Raw genomic sequence first — 19663 nt, forward strand, 5'->3', positions numbered from 1 at the left:
AGTAAAGTACAAATTATATTCTGGTATTTAGAAAGCTTAGGGTTTATCAACTTACTCATATTAATTTCTGCTCGTTTTGAGTAAGACTCTTATTTATTTTAATTTCTGTTTGTTTTGGGTTTCATTTATTGATACTGATACTGATAAATATTTTGGTACTTATTGATACTGATTGATTTATTATAGTTCTTTCAATCTAGTATGACGGTCACTTTTTACACCTGATGATGGTCACTACATATGTGACCGAAATATTTAGTATTTTTGTGAAATTTTATCACTGTTTGTGAAATCACTTTCTACAAAAATGATTTTATTCATATCTGAACTTTTATTTATTTAGCAAAAATAACAAAATAAGCTGAAATTTAAAAAGAATCAATAGGAAATTAAAGGCACAGAATCTAAGCTACTAGTAGCACTGACAGTATAAGGTCACGGGGTTGAACAAAAACAATTCAAAATAAGCTTAAACTTAATTAATTCAACTTTATATTGTAGTTCATGATCTAAATTTATTTGGACCCAACCTGAAATTTCTTTAGAACCTCCAGATCATAGACTAGATAAACAAAATTATATACAAATATAAATATTATTGTTCAATATTAATTGTACACAAGATAATATACAATACTAACAAGGTGGTATAGATTATAGGCAATAGCATGGTAAAGGGGAGTCACAAAAAAAAACTATATCTGTCATCTAGCATTGCTCTTTATTGCTAAGCTGGCGATGGCAAACCATGAATAATAGCAAATAATGATAAAATATAAAATAAATATAAAATATAAATACAAAATATATTTATATAAAATATTAAAATATAAAATAAAAGCAAATAAAATAAAAACCACAATAAATAATGGTGTTTTACGAACCTTTATTTCTTATTTATTCAAAATAGCTATTTCAAATACTTGCAATTCAAGCTTATAAATGAAACTTTTTTATATCGCTGTTGCCACATACCACCTCCAAATTAGGCCTGTAGTTTCGGCTAAATTAAACGAAGAGTGAAAAAGGTAATTTCCTAAAAATTAATTAATTTCTCGGATACTCACTTTTTAAATAAGACCCATAATCACAATTTTCTAACTTTCTGGTAGTACATTTCTGAGAGCCAGGTTATTTAACAAAACATATTTATGCGAAAACATTGACAAATAGCACTAAAAACCGCCACTGGACAGCTAGTGCTCTCAAACATTTAGACGTAGGCGTATATTGCAAATAATCTTTTGTGTGTTTAATGTGGATTATGTCAGCTATTTAACATTTCTAAGGTATGAATACCTGAACCATAGAGATAAAAACTTTACTTGTAAAAAATCAAATTTTCGTTCTTTTTACTAGTTTAAAATCCCACATAAAATCAATCAGGTTTTAAAAAGGGGAGTGGCTTATCTTTCTGGCATACGCTTAAGGAGAAATGTGATTGGCTTACGAGAACACGTCAAAAATATAAAGCAATGATTCTAAAGCACACTTTGTACGATCAATGAGGCACATTTGTGCCTCTTTAAAGAGGCGACTCACCACAATGTTACGTGATTTCCGGTCTAAGTGGTTGCAGAGAGACATAGACGATTGCATTTTGTAACCACAGTTACAACTATGACACATGCAAAATTTTATCCCCCTCCGACGTTATCTTCATGGGTAAAAGTGGGCCGTAAGTTTCAACCCTCCGAACACAGCCCCCCTTTAACGTTGTCCGATTGGGCTGAAATTTAGAGGTTACGGATTCCTAGGGCCCGGGAGATCATCATCGAAATTTCAGCTCAATCCGATCACTCCTTCCTTGTTTTCCAAAAAACACATATAGCCACTTAAAGTTCATTTCTCTTTTTTTTTTTATCAGCCACGCCTACAGGCCACAGTTGGCAACGAATCCGGGTGAATGAGGAATCATTCGAAGTGGAATTTGACCTGTTAGGGCCTTTTTATATTTTCAGACCGAAAAAATTATCCCCCGAATTTACATTTACGAAAAATCTCGTTTTCCTATAAGCGCCCATGTTAATTTTGCCCGCCACAGCCCCTCTTTAACGTTGTCCGATCGGGCTGACATTTAGAGAATAAGCTTTCCTGGGGCCTGGGAGCTTATCCTCAAAATTTCAGATCAATCCGATCCTTCCTTCCCTATTTTCCAAAAACCAAATATCAAGTTTTGTGGGGATTTGCTTGCGTCAAAAATAGATACAAGAGACTAAAATAATATAACAAGTGTCTCTGTGGTGCAATGGTTGCTATTCCTGACTGCTAGGCGGAAGATCCTGGTTCGATTCCCTGTCAGAGAAAATATTTTATATACTGAATTTAAAGTTTAAAAAAGAAACTCAGTTTCTTTTTTAAATCCAATCTATTAAATCCTTCGGCTCACCAGGCGTCTCCAGAAGAATATCACAGTCGGCCTTCAGGTTACAGGTAAGTCTCCACTGCTTTGATAACATGCCGTATACCCGCATGCTCGAAAAAAAGTTAAAAAGAAAATCTTACTGTGCATTTGATTTGAGTATTCAGGAATTAAAAGCCTTAACACAAGAATTTTCAAAAACGGGAGGTTTGGGAGGGGGCAGCCCCCCAACATTAACTACTGAAAACATCATTTAAAAGTTATTCAAGCAATAATAAGTAATAAAATTTAAAAAAACGTGCATAAATTATTTGAAAAAAACTACTTTTTATAAAGAGTTAAAGTGGCTGAGTCAAAAGTTCGAACCTTAAAACGTACTGGGATTAGGAGGTGCTGTTGGGGGGCTGCCACCCCCCCCCCCCAAACCCCCACTTCCGTATATGAAAGGGGCTGTGCCCTCCTCAACGCCTCGCTCTTTCCGCTAAAGTTTGACTTTCTCACAACTCTTTTTTTTAAACAATAAAAACTTTAGCGTAAAGAGCGAGGCGTTGAGGAGGGCACAGCCGCTTTCATACACGGAAGCGGGGGTTTGGGGGGCGGCAGCCCCCCAACTGCACCTCCTAATCCAGCACGTTTTAAGGTTTGAACTTGTGACTCAGCCTCTTTAACTCTTTAGAAAACGTAGTTGTTTTTTCAAATAATCGAATTATAAGACCTCCGTTTGAGAGTTATGTACAGTATTGTTGAAAATATATAAACTAATTACCTGCAAGTTGATCACCATCAAGAAAAGAATCCAAATTTAAAGAGGTTGTGCTATCATTTGAAGTCAATCGATAGGAATCTAAAAGAGATTAGTACAATGGAAATTTTTGGAAATGAGAAAATAAACGAGAGAGTCGATCAAGTGAATAGGTTCAATTGTTTTGTTTGCAGTATTATTAAAGATAGTAATTGCAGTGGAGGTGTAAAAAGTAGAATAGCCAAGGTGCATGGTGTTTTAACAAGAAGATAAGCCTTCGATCTAAGATTTGTTGGGAAAATTGGTGAAGACAGTGGTTAAGTATGGCTCTGAAGTTTGGGCACAAAGAGTATAGGTGGCAACTTGAAAGAGTGACAACTGGTGCTAGCGTCGACGAAATAAACTCTCAATGCCATTGCGACAATTGACATTTTTTTAGTGGAATAAATAGAATAATTAATTTAATGTGTGTTGTTGGGAACATGAGTGTTACCTGATTTGTATTTTTTTCACCAGAAAAATAAAACTCCACTTTGTAGCGAAATTTATTTTTCTGTCGTTCAGAAAAAAAGAAAAATAGGAATAAAACGAAAATTTGAACAGAAAATCTATCGAAAATTTGTGATTCCTCCTGATGTTTGATTGACGCTCGAATTTTACCCATTTCAATGCTTACGTGTTAAATAGGGTTTAACATGACCAATAATCTCTCTTGAAACAATCGGGGGCAAAAATATAGATCATCTATCCAAACAAATAAAAAAAGAAAACGCAAGAAAGATAAATGGGGAAAGGGAAGAAAACCCTAGGAAAAAGAGATAGAGGAAGAGAGAAAATAATAATAAAGATACATAATGAGATGAAGTAAGTAGAGAAAAGAACACTAAGAAGAAGGAGAAAAATCAAATTAACCAAGTGACAACAACCGGACTATAATACAAAAAAAATGAAGAAAAACGAAGAAAACTGCTTCAAAAAACTTGAAAAAACTAGTGTATAGAATATATAGTGACTTAATTTGAAGCCACTGAGGATGGCCTTAGAGGTAACAACTCTGGCGGGACCACGATACTACTACTACTAAGGTTATTACTAACGACTCATTACAGCACCAAGTCACCGAAGGCCAACATAGCTGCATGCACTCCCTCTCCAAGCATCTATCTAAAGCTTCACTCATTACCCGCTTCCACGAAGTTATCGACAATTAGTTAAGTTGACATGGAATCCAACTGAATTGATCAAGCTCGTAATTCTACTCAAAATGAAGTCCGTCGAAAAGAATGAAACTGAATGAAAAATGTGGGCTCAGTCCCATTAAAACTTTCGTCTAAATGTTACAAGAAGCTGTTCCTAACACACTCTAGCACATTTCAACGTAGGTTTCTAAGCGATTAAACTAGTTGATGTTAACAGGTACCAGTAAACTGTTCTACCTCTATACCCCGCTAGTTTCCCTCTCTCTAACCATATTATGGCATAGAGGCATAATTGCAAGAGGTTTTTAGAACCACTATGAAATGTGCGCATTTTTAAAATAGTATCAATAATGTTCCTTGAATTCGTCTCTTTTGTCCCCTGTTCGGGAAACTCGTACAACCTGACTCCCCCTGACATATATATATATATATATATATATATATATATATATATATATATATATATATATATATATATATATATATATATATATACTTTGGGAAAGGTCACGAAATACTTACTAGGAAATATTTCTTCATATCACTTTAGAGGAGACTAACTCACCCGCCCCCCCTTCTTTATGAAAATGTGATAACAATAAATGTAATATTTAAAAACTAATAAGTTCAATAATTGTAATAATAGCTGTAGCAGTAGTACGTACCAGGGGTTGCTGTTCTTGACTCCAGATCAAGCCATCTACCAGAAGTGGGCATTTGGAATCCTAATGATCCTTGGGATCCAGGAAGAGAGGGACCAAGGCCAGAAGTGCCACTATAGCTTGTGCCAAGACTTGAAAGGCCGGTATAATTATTTAAATTTGGAACACCTGAAAATTCCAAATTTAGCACCAATTAATGTTAACAGCATTTTCCATTAGGGAACTTTTGATTAATAATGAATATGGATACGCAAAGCTACAGAAGTTCTACTACTACTAACGACTCAAAGCAGCACCAAGACGCCTGAGGCCGACACAGCTAAGCACACTTTTCCTCCATCCCAATCTATTCAAAGCTTCCCTCTTTACACCCTCCCAGGAAGTTCCTATTTCCTTTAAATCTTCCTCTTTGACATCCTCCCACCTCAACCGCGAACGACCTGCTTTCTGTTTGGCCCTGGACAGTTGGACGAAAAAACCAATCTTCGGCAAGTAGACAGAAGCACTGTTTACAAAATATATAACTTTTATATTTAACTAAATAACTTTTTTATTATAAAGTATCTAACTTATAATATATATACATACATATATATATGTAAAATATCTAACTTTTATATCTAACTAAATAACTCAAAACTTTTAGTTTTTTTAATGGCTTGCAATTTTACGTAGAATGTTCCATCAGGTTGTAAAATCTGGAGTTGATAGTCTTCCCTTTCTGACAAGCATTTAAGGTACAGTGTTATTGGGTTATGAAAATATGTCACAGCCGTAAACCAACGAATTAAAGCATACTTTTTATCTCACCATTATAGGACAGTTTTCTCTTTTTTCTCTTTGATGTACAGTCAAGGTCGGAAAAATGGTGACTGAGGTGATTGGGCCCAATCGGGCCCCGCTTTTGAAATGGCCCCACACTACCATGAAAATGAAAAAAAAAATTGAAATTTCGAAATATTCTTAACAATTCTAGTAAGCGTTGCTTCTGGAGAGAGATCATTTTCCAAGCTAAAACCAATAAAAAAAAACTATCTGTGATCGACAATGAATCAAGATAGACTAAATACTTTAGAGATTATTTCGATTTAAAGTGAAGAAGCAAGTTGATTAAATTTTCAAACAATTTTAGAAGAATCTACAGAACAAAAATAAAATTTATATTCAATGAATGTTTTCGTATTTTGAACATTTTAATGTTTTATATATTGTAGAAGTTCTATCACATATGATATATTTACATATGTATACTGAATTTTCATTTTATTTAAATGTTAAGAAAAATCCGGCCCCCGACTAATTTATATTAAATACGAAGAAAAATCCTATCAGGCCCCGACCTATTCGATCCGGCCCTGTCTACACTTCCTATTGAAACGTGCCTCGTATACGTAAGAGGTATCTGTATGTCTTCAAAGAGAATGTGAACTCAATAAATTGAAGAAATCAATATCGAAAATTTGAAAAAAGACAGTAAATATATAGGCATTTAACTCAATTAGAAGTCTAACTAAGATCTAAAGTATTTATTCTTTTTATAGTCACCATTACAAAGAATGACAAGGTAGGGGTTAAAAAACAAAATGAACAGGAATTAATTTCGTCTAGCTTTTCCCGAAGTCCTCAATATAATAAAATAGAAAGGAGTTCAAATCAACTTCGATTTGAAGTCAAAGAGAAGGTCAACATTTGAGGTCAAATCAATTCCTCAGGGCATTCCAATTTTTAAGACTCAGACACATATGAGCTTCCAAGTTTTGAATATTTAAACTCTGTTTTATTGAGTAACTTAATCTTATCAAAAATTTCAGGGTAACAAACTATAAGTGTATGGTGACTGACCTTAAAAGTAACCAAACCCTAAAGTAATACGTATATCGCAAGATTCAGATTTTTAAAGAGATTCTAAATACATAAAGTTAATTAAGTTTACAGGTATTCACAAATAGCTACGAGCCTGAGAGAACTCGTCCGATTTTCAGAAAGGGGAAGAACACCCCCTCACGGAAGCTACATCATCAAATTCAGCATACCAGGGAACCCCGTTACAAAGGTCTCAAGTCCTAATTTACAAAAATGAAAAATTTTGCTTTTTTTAGAACAACCGTCACAGATGCCTGTTCTTTTGTTTGTTTGTTTTTTTTCTTTCATGGGGATTGTGTCAAACCGAAGGCCCTAGAAAATCAGTAGAAAGCTCAATTGAGTGGAGTCAGTTGAGTGGAGTCGAAAGAATGAAACAAGAAAGAGCAGGTTAGATCGATACCTCAGGACAATCCAGTTTATAAGAATGAAATAACTAAGTACTTCGATGTTTTCTACATTTAAACCTGGGCTTTATTGAGTTACCACTTTATAGCTCAATAAAACTGGCAACTTAATAGCTTATAATGGTACTTAATGAGTAATTGCGTCCTCAGTGCTAAAAGAAAAAAATGGAAAGAAAATAGGATAAAGATGAAATAAAGAAAAAACTAACCTTCTTTTTTCTTTCACTTTTTTTTAGCACTGAGGACGGCTTAGTTAAATTCTTTGCCGGAAAATCTGCTTTGTCTTTTAGTTTTTCTCACTTGCTGAAAATCACCCTCGTTTTGATTTTGTCATTTTTTATTTTTATTTCTCTAGTTTTTTTTGTAGTATGCTAAATCCATATGGGATAAAACGAACCGTATGGTTCATACTGACGTTCAGATTCATATAGTTGAGTCAGATCTATTAAAATCCTTAATTCATGAAGGAATTCACTTAATGCTTTTCTTAAAGGGTAAATAAATATAAAAAAACAATGTTTTTGTATCCGTACTTTAATGTTGGATAAGAAATGTACTACCTAAAAAGAAACATTACGTCCCTGCTAAGACGTTTTATGTCCGTTTGCACGAGTGTGCGTTCTTGTATTTGTACTATTACACGTTTTGTCTATGCGCACGCGCGTATTGCGGCTCCATACGTTTTCACATGCCCAACAATGTATAATTTTTTGCAGTAGACAACCATGAAATTCATGGCTAAAAGATGTATTTACTATTGAGTTTACTTGCCACACAACAGAGGATTATTAATCGAAAAATGTTTCCGACAATGCAATCATAAGTGGAACGGCTTCGTAACAGATACCTTCCCTGGGAAGCCATTTTTAAATGGCTTCCCAATTAATTTCTTCTTAGAAGAAGAAATTTCTTCTTAGAAGAAATTTCCACAACTAAGAGACGTTTGTCTTGACTAGTGTCGTAAGAACAATTTGTCATGGCAAGAACAGGTTTATTATAAATAATAATATATATAATATAAAATATCTTTAATATATAAATGATGATAATACATAATAATGTAAAAATAGTAAAAACGTAAGCAAAAATTAAGAACCTAGCTTAGCAAGGAAAAGCAACATTACGCAACGAGACAGATGGTCCCCTCCCCTAGAGTCGTATCTGTTGGATTTCCTTTTAAAAGAGCCAAAAGATGGTATTCCAGAGCTAATATCCCTTGGATGCCCCCTTCAGATATTGTTACAGTGCCCTGTAAATTGGTGCAGGCTGTCTCCTCTTATAGGTAATCTAACCATAACATGTTCCTGCATCTTTGTCTTATTTCCCTCTCTTTAGTAGTATTTTCTCCCACATTGGTTTAACTGTGAAAATCCCTGAAGAAAGGGAGGAGTAAACCAGGTTAGTAAGGGAGGAGCACAGTTTATAGAATTATCCAGTAAGTTTATCGCAGATCATTTCTGGTCTTCATTCTCGGTACGAACAAAAAGCTCCTCCCACTTATTTCTGCATTAGCGGGTTAGTCTGTTTCCGTCAATCAATGAGAAATGCTTACAAAGTGCATTATTCGTAATAGCGGGTTTCCACTTGTTTCGTGTCCAAGAGAAATCTGACTTGTCTACCCGTGAAAAGATCTAATGTCGCTTATGTTTATATCTGCAAAAACGTTCTCTGGAGCACTCGCACCTTGGTCCGGGTTTTTATAATGGGTGAGATAGGGTATGATCATACTGCTAATTCTATAAACTGTGGGGAGGAGTAACGCTCGTACTCCTTAGTGATGTTGTGCCTGTGAAGAACACATACTTTTATCAAATTCACTGTTATGAAACTCTGAAAGACGCTGCATCGTTGTTCCCACCTTATGCAGGGGAAACAATAATAAAATTTTGAACAAAATAAAAAAAGGATTCAGGAGACAGGTAGCCCTGGGTATAAGGGCTGGTAGTAATTTTGTGCACGAAAATAGTGCGTTTAATTCTGGTGGCGGCCCTGACCTAAGGAGAAGTAGAGCTAACCTTCTGTGCAGGTGTGTGTACCCTTATGTCTTAACGAAGCCACAACGACGCAATTTGCTTTATATTTTGAGTCAAATTACAAATTGCTATCACGCAATTTGAAATATCAACTCTTGCTAGACTGGGATAGGACAATTTCGATGGGAGATTCGGTAAACAATTCATCTAAAATCGTGGGTGTCCATCATGAGAGTCGTAATTTCTCACATCAGAAAGGTTTCTTCAGACTGTATAAGGCCGTAAAATTATTACCATGCCTACCTTGATTTGTGCTTGCACCAGGAAGGTTGCAAAAATTGGCTGTTGTATATAACATTGATGGGGGACCAGATATTGGCTTTTCTGTCGGTTTTCTTAATGCAGCCATTTCCAAGAGCAGTTCTTCGTGGCGAACTGTTTGAAGTTCTGCTTTCTTTTTTAATTCACGTATTTGAGACTGAAATATAAATAAGTGTACAGAATGATTTCTGTAAATTATCGTTAATCTCAGGCAGAAAAAAAGATACTTTAATTATTTTTTTCGTTTGTAAAAACGATCCAGAATTAATTAAAAGAGTAAAAGGGGATCCAATGTCGATTTGACACTCTTTCTACCATCCGCAGTCTAAAGGTATGGGTGCTATGGAGATGGTACATGCCTTGGGAGTTCGAGTAAAAAGCAAGGAAAAAAAAGTTAGTTTTTAAGAAGTAGGAATAAGGATTTAAAAAAAAAATATTATCCTTATTACTTTTGCTATATTCCGCATGCAAACATGGTTGCCAGTTCAACATTGAAAGTTTTGAAGCAAGCACCAAAGAGTAAAAGATATATTATTATCGTATAGTTCCGTGATAAAAATTATGTTTTAATTTCATTCATTAAAGTGTGAAATATGTCGTACGTATATTCGGTAATCCAATCCCATTATTCATCATTTCTAAAGCGAAAAACAGCCCAGCTATTTTGACTAAAACTTTGGGTTAACTAATGCTGAGCAAGAAATATTTACAAACAGGGAAATGAAAGTTGGATAGACAAGTAACCTAACCCTTTTGAAATCTGATTAATTCTTTTGCGGAAAATATGAAGCCAATGATTTTTGCCCAGCTTCTATTGCTGCTCAACTAGATTACCTAGTTTGTCCACCTTGATAGCGTTACAGGTAGGGATGAAATGGCATTTATCCTCTTCCAAGGGTAGTTCCGCGTTTCTTTCTAGTTTTAGCCCAATTTTGAAAATAATATATATATATATATATATATATATATATATATATATATATATATATATATATATATATATATATATATATATATATATATCATTTTAAATTTGATGCTACACTTCAGTTTATTCTGAATTATTTTATACTGCTCGATGAATTAAACTGCAAATTTCTTTCGTGCTAAGAAAATAAAATAATATAGAACTATTAAGAAGAAGAAGGTGAAATATCAATTTGTGGGCTGCAGGGGTAGAAAAATGTCAACGGGAGACTTAGAAGATGTTTCGGTGTAAGTCTAGGAGCAGCCCAGCACATAAGGAAACATGTTAAGAACACAATTCTTACTTTATAGTATGCAGAATAATCATAGTTAACACATTTTGCACGGGGAGAACCCTTATCTTCACTTCTTTCCTTGTATTTGCAGTTTTTCTGTCACATTTTAAATATAAGCTTTAAATATAAGCTTTTAAATATAAGCCCTCTAAGACGGAATTCGTCGTTTTGAATGACGAAACATTGCCAAATCGTGTTGTTGATGTTTGCGGGAAGACAGTTCTCCAAAAGGATAAGTTTGAGTATCTCGGACTTCAGTATGGGAATTCTATCAAAGCTACTAAAATCCAGTAATTGTACCACTTAAAGAAAAACTGCGGAAAACTTACGGTATGCTAGCACGAACTAAAGGTCAATTTGACAAAATTACGCTCGGTCGTCTCTATAACGCCATGTTCGCGCCACATGTGTTTATTTAACCCTTTATGGAATTGCTTTAGTAAAACCGAACGTAACCAAATTCGTTCAATTTTTTTTCGCTTTTGTAAATATTTTTTGGAAATCCCAAATGGTTAAGAAACTCTTATATCTCGCAGAAATATCATATCTTTGAATTAACTAAGAAAATGGATGAGCTATCTACCCGTTTCAAAAGTCGAAATAGCACAATCCACGACTTTCCATTGGCTAGTCTTTTGCATTAAAATCGTGATTTTGATTTCGTTTGTTTTTCTCTTTTCCATAGTTAACGCAGTTTAATTTTGTTTTGTGTGATTTTTTTGTAATTTTTTTTCTTTCGTTTTGATAACTCCTTCGAGCGTTTACATGTATTTGTATGAAGGGTTGAAATAAAATTATTATTATTATTATTATTATTTTGAAGTATTTGTGTCTATTCTCTAAATTTTGAAAATCCTTTGTAAACAAACACACAAGTACCATCAAACTAATCTAACCTTACTTAACCTATATTATCAGTATTTGTCTATTTATATGTTTTTGGTAGGTGACATTGATGGTTTCTAACTACGAATTTCGATTAGTTGAAAACGCAAAATATTGTCTAAATCATGTTTATGATTCAGAAATTTGTTAACAAAAATTGCACAACAGTGAAAGAAGTGAAAATCAATATAGTCAGTGAAAGAAGTGAAGATAAAGATTCTCTCCCTGCAAAATATGTTAACTAGGATTATTCTGCATATTATGAAGTAAAAATTGCTTTCTTAACATGTTTCCTTATGCACTGGACTGATCCTAGACTTATACCGATGTAACTTCCAAAAATGCAGATGGTGATCCTTCGAATACCTGACGTGGAAAAACCATTCAAGTGCAATAGCTGAAAAATTAAGCAGAGGCCTTGGGGTGATGCGAAGAATTAAAAATCTAGTCCCAAAAAAGATCCTTAAAATGATTTATTTTTTTTTATTTTACCCATATATTAGCTACGGATGCTCTATATGGGCAAGTAATTTTGTTACATGTTTTAAAAGAGTACAAAAACTTCAGAATAGAGCTGTAAAATTATTATCTGAATTTGATGATTCTGATGAGGTTCCTGCTTATGAGCATTTTAAAAAGAATAAGTTAATGGATGTATCCCAAATTCGAGATTACCAAGGCGCGATTTTCTCGTATAAATATTTGAATCAGCTGCTCACCCCTGCTTTTGAAAATATTTTTACTTTTAATAGAGACCTTCATGATCATAATACAAGAAACGCTGATGACTTAACTCATGAGTTTAGGAGCACCACTCGGGCATCTTTTGTGATTCGCCATTATGGTCCCCATATTTGGAATATATTGCCCGAGTGTGTGAAAAATGTGCCTAGTCTTCCGGCTTTCAAGTCACGGGCAAAGAAGTTTCTTTTATCTCGTGAGTGAATTTGGTGTTATGCCCACTCAAGGTTGTCATTCTATTTAAGGTTTTTCCCCGATTTAGCTTGCTTTTTTTCTTTTTTTTTTTTTTTTCTATCTACTTCTTGTCTTTTCCTCTTTCTCTATTTTTTCCTTTATTCCTTCATCCGATAAGTTTCTTGTGTGTTGAGTAGCAAGGTATGAATGTTGTTTTAATTAGCTGAGAGTGATAACCTCACTTGCCCTTTCAAGCTTATTGTCTTTCTTGGCAGGCGAAAGGCGAATAGTGTTTGTTTTCTTTTTTGATAAATGTATATCTCATCTCATAATATATAATTTAGCTAATAACAAAACTGCGATTTTCTTCTTTCAGGTAAGAAAAACAGTTTTTACCTTCACCGAAGGATAATTAAATATCTGGGAACTAGGTTTTGCCAGTCGTGTGGACAGCTAAAGAACCCCCAGGCCTTGTTCATTTGATGTATATCAGATACCTATGGAATCAATTTTCTTCCTTTTAATATTTTAAGTAGTTTCTAATGTAATATGCCCTTTATAATTTCATTTTATATACTAGACCGACAAATATTATACCCAGGAGAGATGTCCCCTAGACAGAGTTTGTGGCCTTTAACTGACAAGGAAAAGGTCACTGGGAAAAAGATCAATAACTTCTGATATAAAGTTGCCTAAGAAAGATTACTTCAATTTTTCGCTATTACTGTTCAGCAACAAAACTTCAAGGACAAAACTTTTTACTTTAAGATAAAAATCCCATTTTGTTTCTTTAAAGTTGGTTTTCCAGATGCTTCACCGCAGTTATTTTTTTATACTTGAGAGACCCTATTAATTTACTACTAATTTACTTATAAAACATGCCATGAATATTTATTAAATTAATTATTAAATTCCGATGACATGTAACGACCGAAAGCTTGTACTAATAACACAAAACTACATATTGTCCTTTCATTCTTGCTCCCCAACTGCGATTGCTTTGGCATTTATTTTCTTTTCCTTATGTTTTTAAAGCTTTAAATATAATTTTGACCTGTTAATCCTAGAGGGAGGAGGTTCAACTACAGATAAAAACGCAAGAAATTCTTCGTGTAATTTCTGCTTTTCTGGCCTTACAAATAAAAGCATAGCCAGGGACGTACTTTCAATGGAGCCTTCTTTCCAATGTTAATTTCGCGAGCTTTAGGGTGGCGGGGTGGGAGCCTTAGCCATTCCCAAAAATCTTCTTAGGGGATCAACCGCCACGTAAATACAGATTCCACGGAAAACTTAACACACCTACGCACGCTCCTCCTCCATCACTGCTCCTATACCCTCAAGATTCACATTAAAATCTTGTTCATTTCCAGCTATAAATACTGATGTTGTTTAAATGAAAAAATAGGGCTACACTCGTGCCTATGCCATTTACGGCTAATTAGGCCGTGATGCCTAATAACTCATACTTGTCAACATTTAATATGACTATTTTAAGCCTTCTCATTACACATATTTACAACCGTGTATACAAGTATGCCCAACTTTACTTTATGAAAGGAAAGCAGAAGACCGTTTATGAATTTTAGACGCGTGTAGGTGAACAAATTTTCTGTATGTCAAAAATATATTGTCTAAACACATTGACAAATGATTTGACCATATTGTCATCTACTAAATATTCTTTTTTTAAATCTTTGTCCTTAATTTTGTGTTTCCATGGAGAAATAGCTTGTCAGGGCTTTACAGGTGTAATTTTATAAATAATTAAAGTGGTTTAGCATCTGAGATGGAGGGGAGCAGCAGAGTATTTTTTGAGAGAGGAGGTTTTTCCATTGAGTAATAGCTTCTCAGGGCTTTACAGACGTAATTTTATAAATAATGAAAGTGGTTTAGCATCTGAGATGGAGGGGAGCAGCAGAGTATTTTTTTGAGAGAGGAGGTATTTCCATGGAGAAATAGCTTGCCAGGGCTTTACAGGTGTAATTTTATGAATAATTAAAGTGGTTTAGCATCTGAGATGGAGGGGTGCAGCAGAGTATTTTTTTAGAGAGGAGGTGTTTCCATGGAGTAATAGCTTCTCAGGGCTTTACAGGTGTAATTTTATAAATAATTAAAGTGGTTTAGCATCTGAGACGAAGGGGAGCAGCAGAGTATTTTTTGAGAGAGGAGGTGTTTCCATGGAAAAATAGCTTGTCAGGGCTTAACAGGTGTAATTTTATCAACAATTAAAGTGGTTTTATTATCTGACATGGAGGGGAGAAGCAGAGTGTTTTTTTAGAGAGGAGGTGTTTCCATGGAGAAATAGCTTCTCAGGGTTTTAAAGGTGTAATTTTATAAATAATTAAAGTGGTTTAGCATCTGAGATGGAGGGGAACAGCAGAGTATTTTTTTAGAGAAGAGGTATTTCCCTGGAGAAATAGCTTGCAAGGGCTTTACAGGTGTAATTTTATGAATAATTAAAGTGGTTTAGCATCTGAGATGGAGGGGAGCAGCAGAGTATTTTTTGAGAGAGGAGGTGTTTCCATGGAGTAATAGCTTCTCAGGGCTTTACAGGTGTAATTTTATAAATAATTAATGTGGTTTACCATCTGAGATGGAGGGGAGCAGCAGAGTATTTTTGAGAGAGGAGGTATTTACATGAAGAAATAGCTTGCCAGGGCTTTACAGATGTAATTTTATGAATAATTAAAGTGGTTTAGCATCTGAGATGGAGGGGTGCAGCAGAGTATTTTTTTAGAGAGGAGGTGTTTCCATGGAGTAATAGCTTCTCAGGGCTTTACAGGTGTAATTTTATAAATAATTAAAGTGGTTTAGCATCTGAGACGTAGGGGATCAGCAGAGTATTTTTTGAGAGAGGAGGTGTTTCCATGGAAAAATAGCTTGTCAGGGCTTTACAGGTGTAATTTTATCAATAATTAAAGTGGTTTTATTATCTGACATGGAGGGGAGAAGCAGAGTGTTTTTTGAGAGAAGAGGTGTTTCCATGGAGAAATAGCTTGTCAGGGCTTTACAGGTGTAATTTTATCAATAATAAAGTGGTTTAGTATCTGAGACGGAAGGGAGCCGCAGAGTATTTTTTTTTAGAGAGGAGGTGTTTCCATGGACAAATAGCTTGTCCGGGCTTTACAAGTGTGATTATATCAATAATTAAAGTGGTTTAGCATCTGAGACGGAGGGGAGCAGCAGAGTATTTTTTTGAGAGCGGAGGTGTTTCCATGGAGAAATAGCCTGTCAAAGATTTACAGGTTTTATTTTATCAATAATTGAAGTGGTTTAGTATCTGAGATGGAGGGGAGCAGCAGAGTGTTTTTTTAGAGAGGAGGTGTTTTCATGGAGAAATAACTTCTCAGGGCTTTCCAGGTGTAATTTTATAAGTAATTAAATTGTTTTAGCATCTGAGATGGAGGGGAGCAGCAGAGTATTTTTTGAGAGAGGAGGTGTTTCCATGGAGAAATAGCTTATCAGGGCTTTACAAGTGTAATTTTATCAATAGTTAAAGTGGTTTAAGAGCTGAGATGCAGGGGATCAGTAGAGTATTTTTTGAGAGAGGAGGCGTTTCCATGGATAAATAGCTTGTCAATGCTTTACAGGTGTAATTTTATAAATAATTAAAGTGGTTTAGAATCTGAGATTGAGCGGAGCAGCAGAGTGTTTTTTTTAGAGAAGAGGTGTTTCCATGGAGAAATAGCTTGTCAATGCTTTACAGGTGTAATTTTATCAATAATTAAAGTGGTTTAGCATCTGAGATGGAGGGGAGCAGCAGAGTTTTTTTTAGATAGGAATTTTTTCCATGGAAAAGTAGCTTGTCTGGGCTTTACAGGTGTAATTTTATCAATAATTAAAGTGGCTTAGCATCTGCGATGGAGGGGAGCAGCAGAATGTTTTTTGAGAGAAGAGGTGTTTTCATGGAGTAATAGCTTCTCAGGGCTTTACAGGTGTAATTTTATAAATAATTAAAGTGGTTTAGCATCTGAGACGAAGGGGAGCAGCAGAGTATTTTTTGAGAGAGGAGGTGTTTCCATGGAAAAATAGCTTGTCAGGGCTTAACAGGTGTAATTTTATCAACAATTAAAGTGGTTTTATTATCTGACATGGAGGGGAGAAGCAGAGTGTTTTTTTTAGAGAGGAGGTGTTTCCATGGAGAAATAGCTTCTCAGGGTTTTAAAGGTGTAATTTTATAAATAATTAAAGTGGTTTAGCATCTGAGATGGAGGGGACCAGCAGAGTATTTTTTGAGAGAAGAGGTATTTCCATGGAGAAATAGCTTGCAAGGGCTTTACAGGTGTAATTTTATGAATAATTAAAGTGGTTTAGCATCTGAGATGGAGGGGTGCAGCAGAGTATTTTTTTAGAGAGGAGGTGTTTCCATGGAGTAATAGCTTCTCAGGGCTTTACAGGTGTAATTTTATAAATAATTAATGTGGTTTACCATCTGAGATGGAGGGGAGCAGCAGAGTATTTTTGAGAGAGGAGGTATTTCCATGGATAAATAGCTTGCCAGGGCTTTACAGATGTAATTTTATGAATAATTAAAGTGGTTTAGCATCTGAGATGGAGGGGTGCAGCAGTGTATTTTTTGAGAGAGGAGGTGTTTCCATGGAGTAATAGCTTCTCAGGGCTTTACAGGTGTAATTTTATAAATAATTAAAGTGGTTTAGCATCTGAGACGAAGGGGAGCAGCAGAGTATTTTTTGAGAGAGGAGGTGTTTCCATGGAAAAATAGCTTGTCAGGGCTTTACAGGTGTAATTTTATCAATAATTAAAGTGGTTTTATTATCTGAGATGGAGGGGAGCAGCAGAGTTTTTTTTGAGAGAAGAGGTGTTTCCATGGAGAAATAGCTTGTCAGGGCTTTACAGGTGTAATTTTATCAATAATAAAGTGGTTTAGTATCTGAGACGGAAGGGAGCCGCAGAGTATTTTTTTTTAGAGAGGAGGTGTTTCCATGGACAAATAGCTTGTCCGGGCTTTACAAGTGTGATTATATCAATAATTAAAGTGGTTTAGCATCTGAGACGGAGGGGAGCAGCAGAGTATTTTTTTGAGAGCGGAGGTGTTTCCATGGAGAAATAGCCTGTCAAAGATTTACAGGTGTGATTTTATCAATAATTGAAGTGGTTTAGTATCTGAGATGGAGGGGAGCAGCAGAGTGTTTTTTTAGAGAGGAGGTGTTTTCATGGAGAAATAACTTCTCAGGGCTTTCCAGGTGTAATTTTATAAGTAATTAAATTGTTTTAGCATCTGAGATGGAGGGGAGCAGCAGAGTATTTTTTGAGAGAGGAGGTGTTTCCATGGAGAAATAGCTTATCAGGGCTTTACAAGTGTAATTTTATCAATAGTTAAAGTGGTTTAAGAGCTGAGATGCAGGGGATCAGTAGAGTATTTTTTGAGAGAGGAGGCGTTTCCATGGATAAATAGCTTGTCAATGCTTTACAGGTGTAATTTTATAAATAATTAAAGTGGTTTAGAATCTGAGATAGAGCGGAGCAGCAGAGTGTTTTTTTTAGAGAAGAGGTGTTTCCATGGAGAAATAGCTTGTCAATGCTTTACAGGTGTAATTTTATCAATAATTAAAGTGGTTTAGCATCTGAGATGGAGGGGAGCAGCAGAGTTTTTTTTAGAGAGGATTTTTTTCCATGGAAAAGTAGCTTGTCTGGGCTTTACAGGTGTAATTTTATCAATAATTAAAGTGGCTTAGCATCTGCGATGGAGGGGAGCAGCAGAATGTTTTTTGAGAGAAGAGGTGTTTTCATGGAAAAATAGCTTGTCAGGGCTTTACAGGTGTAATTTTATCAATAATTAAAGTGGTTTAGCATCTGAGACGGAGGGGAGCAGCAGTGTTTTTTTAGAGAGGAGGTGTTTCCATGGAGAAATAGCTTGTCAGGGCTTTAAAGGTGTAATTTTATCAATAATCGAAGTGGTTTAGCATCTGAGATGGAGGGGAGCAGCAGAGTATTTTTTTTAGAGAAGACGTGTTTCCATGGAGAAATAGCTTGTCAGGACCTTACTGGTGTAGTTTTATCAATGATTAAAGTGGTTTAGCATCTGAGACGGAGGGGAGCAGAAGAGTGTATTTTGAGAGAGGAGGTGTTTCCATGGAGAAATAGCTTGTCAGGGCCTTACAGGAGTAATTTTTTCAATAATTTAAGTGGTTTAGATTATGAGATGGAGGGGAACAGCAGAGTATTTTTTTGAGAGTTGAGGTGTTTCCATGGAGAAATAGCTTCTCAGTGCTTTACAGGTGTAATTTTATCAAAAACTTAAAGCGGTTTAGCATCTGAGATGGAGGGGAGCAGCAGAATGTTTTTTGAGAGAGGAGTTGTTTCCATGGAGAAATAGCTTGTCAGGGCTTTACAGGTGTAATTTTTATCAATAATTAAAGTGGTTTAGCATCTGAGACGAAGGGGAGCAGCAGAGTATTTTTTTAGAGAGGAGGTGCTTCCATGGAGAAATAGCTTCTCAATATTTTACAGGTGTAATTTTATAAATAATTAAAGTGGTTTAGCATCTGAGATGAAGGGGAGCAGCAGAGTATTTTTTGAGAGAGGAGGTGTTTCAATGGAGAAATAGCCTGTCAGGGCTATACAGGTGTGATTTTAATAATAATTGAGGTGGTTTAGCATCTGAGATAGAGGGGAGCAGCAGAGTGTTTTTTTTAGAGAGGAGGAGTTTGCATGGAGAAATAGCTTGTCAGGGCTTTAGGGGGTAATTTTATCAATAATTAAAATGGTTTAGCATCTGAGATGGAGGGGAGCAGCAGGGTATTTTTTTAGAGAGGAGGTGTTTCCATGGAGGAATAGCTTCTCAGGGCTTTACAGGTGTAATTTTATATATAATTAAAGTGGTTTAGCATCTGTGATGGAGGGGAGCAGCAGAGTATTTTTTTAGGGAGGAGGTGTTTCCATGGAAAAATAGCTTGTCAGGGCTTTACAGGTGTAATCTTATCAATAATTAAAGTGGTTTTATTATCTGAGATGGAAGGGAGCAGCAGAGTGTTTTTTTAGAGAAGAGGTGTTTCCATGGAGAAATACCTTATCAGGGCTTTACAGGTGTAATTTTAACAATAATAAAGTGGTT

The 19663-nt window shown here is 35.3% G+C and overlaps 1 protein-coding gene across 1 annotated transcript in view; it reads right to left on the reverse strand.

Annotated features, from left to right (window-relative positions):
• Rbp (RIMS binding protein) overlaps window positions 1-19663 on the reverse strand; it is a 439820-nt gene that overhangs the window by 216258 nt on the left and 203899 nt on the right. Inside the window, exons 8-10 of the mRNA XM_089098234.1 lie at window positions 9509-9683; window positions 4969-5133; window positions 3129-3206 (exon numbers count right to left, since the gene is read on the reverse strand). Coding sequence (XP_088954360.1) covers window positions 3129-3206; window positions 4969-5133; window positions 9509-9683 — 418 coding nt within the window. The remainder of the gene's footprint in view (window positions 1-3128; window positions 3207-4968; window positions 5134-9508; window positions 9684-19663) is intronic.

Source organism: Artemia sp. Qi Xiang Cuo, chromosome 12 (genome assembly GCF_049724085.1).
Source record: "Artemia sp. Qi Xiang Cuo chromosome 12, ASM4972408v1, whole genome shotgun sequence".
Taxonomy (NCBI): domain Eukaryota; kingdom Metazoa; phylum Arthropoda; class Branchiopoda; order Anostraca; family Artemiidae; genus Artemia; species Artemia sp. Qi Xiang Cuo.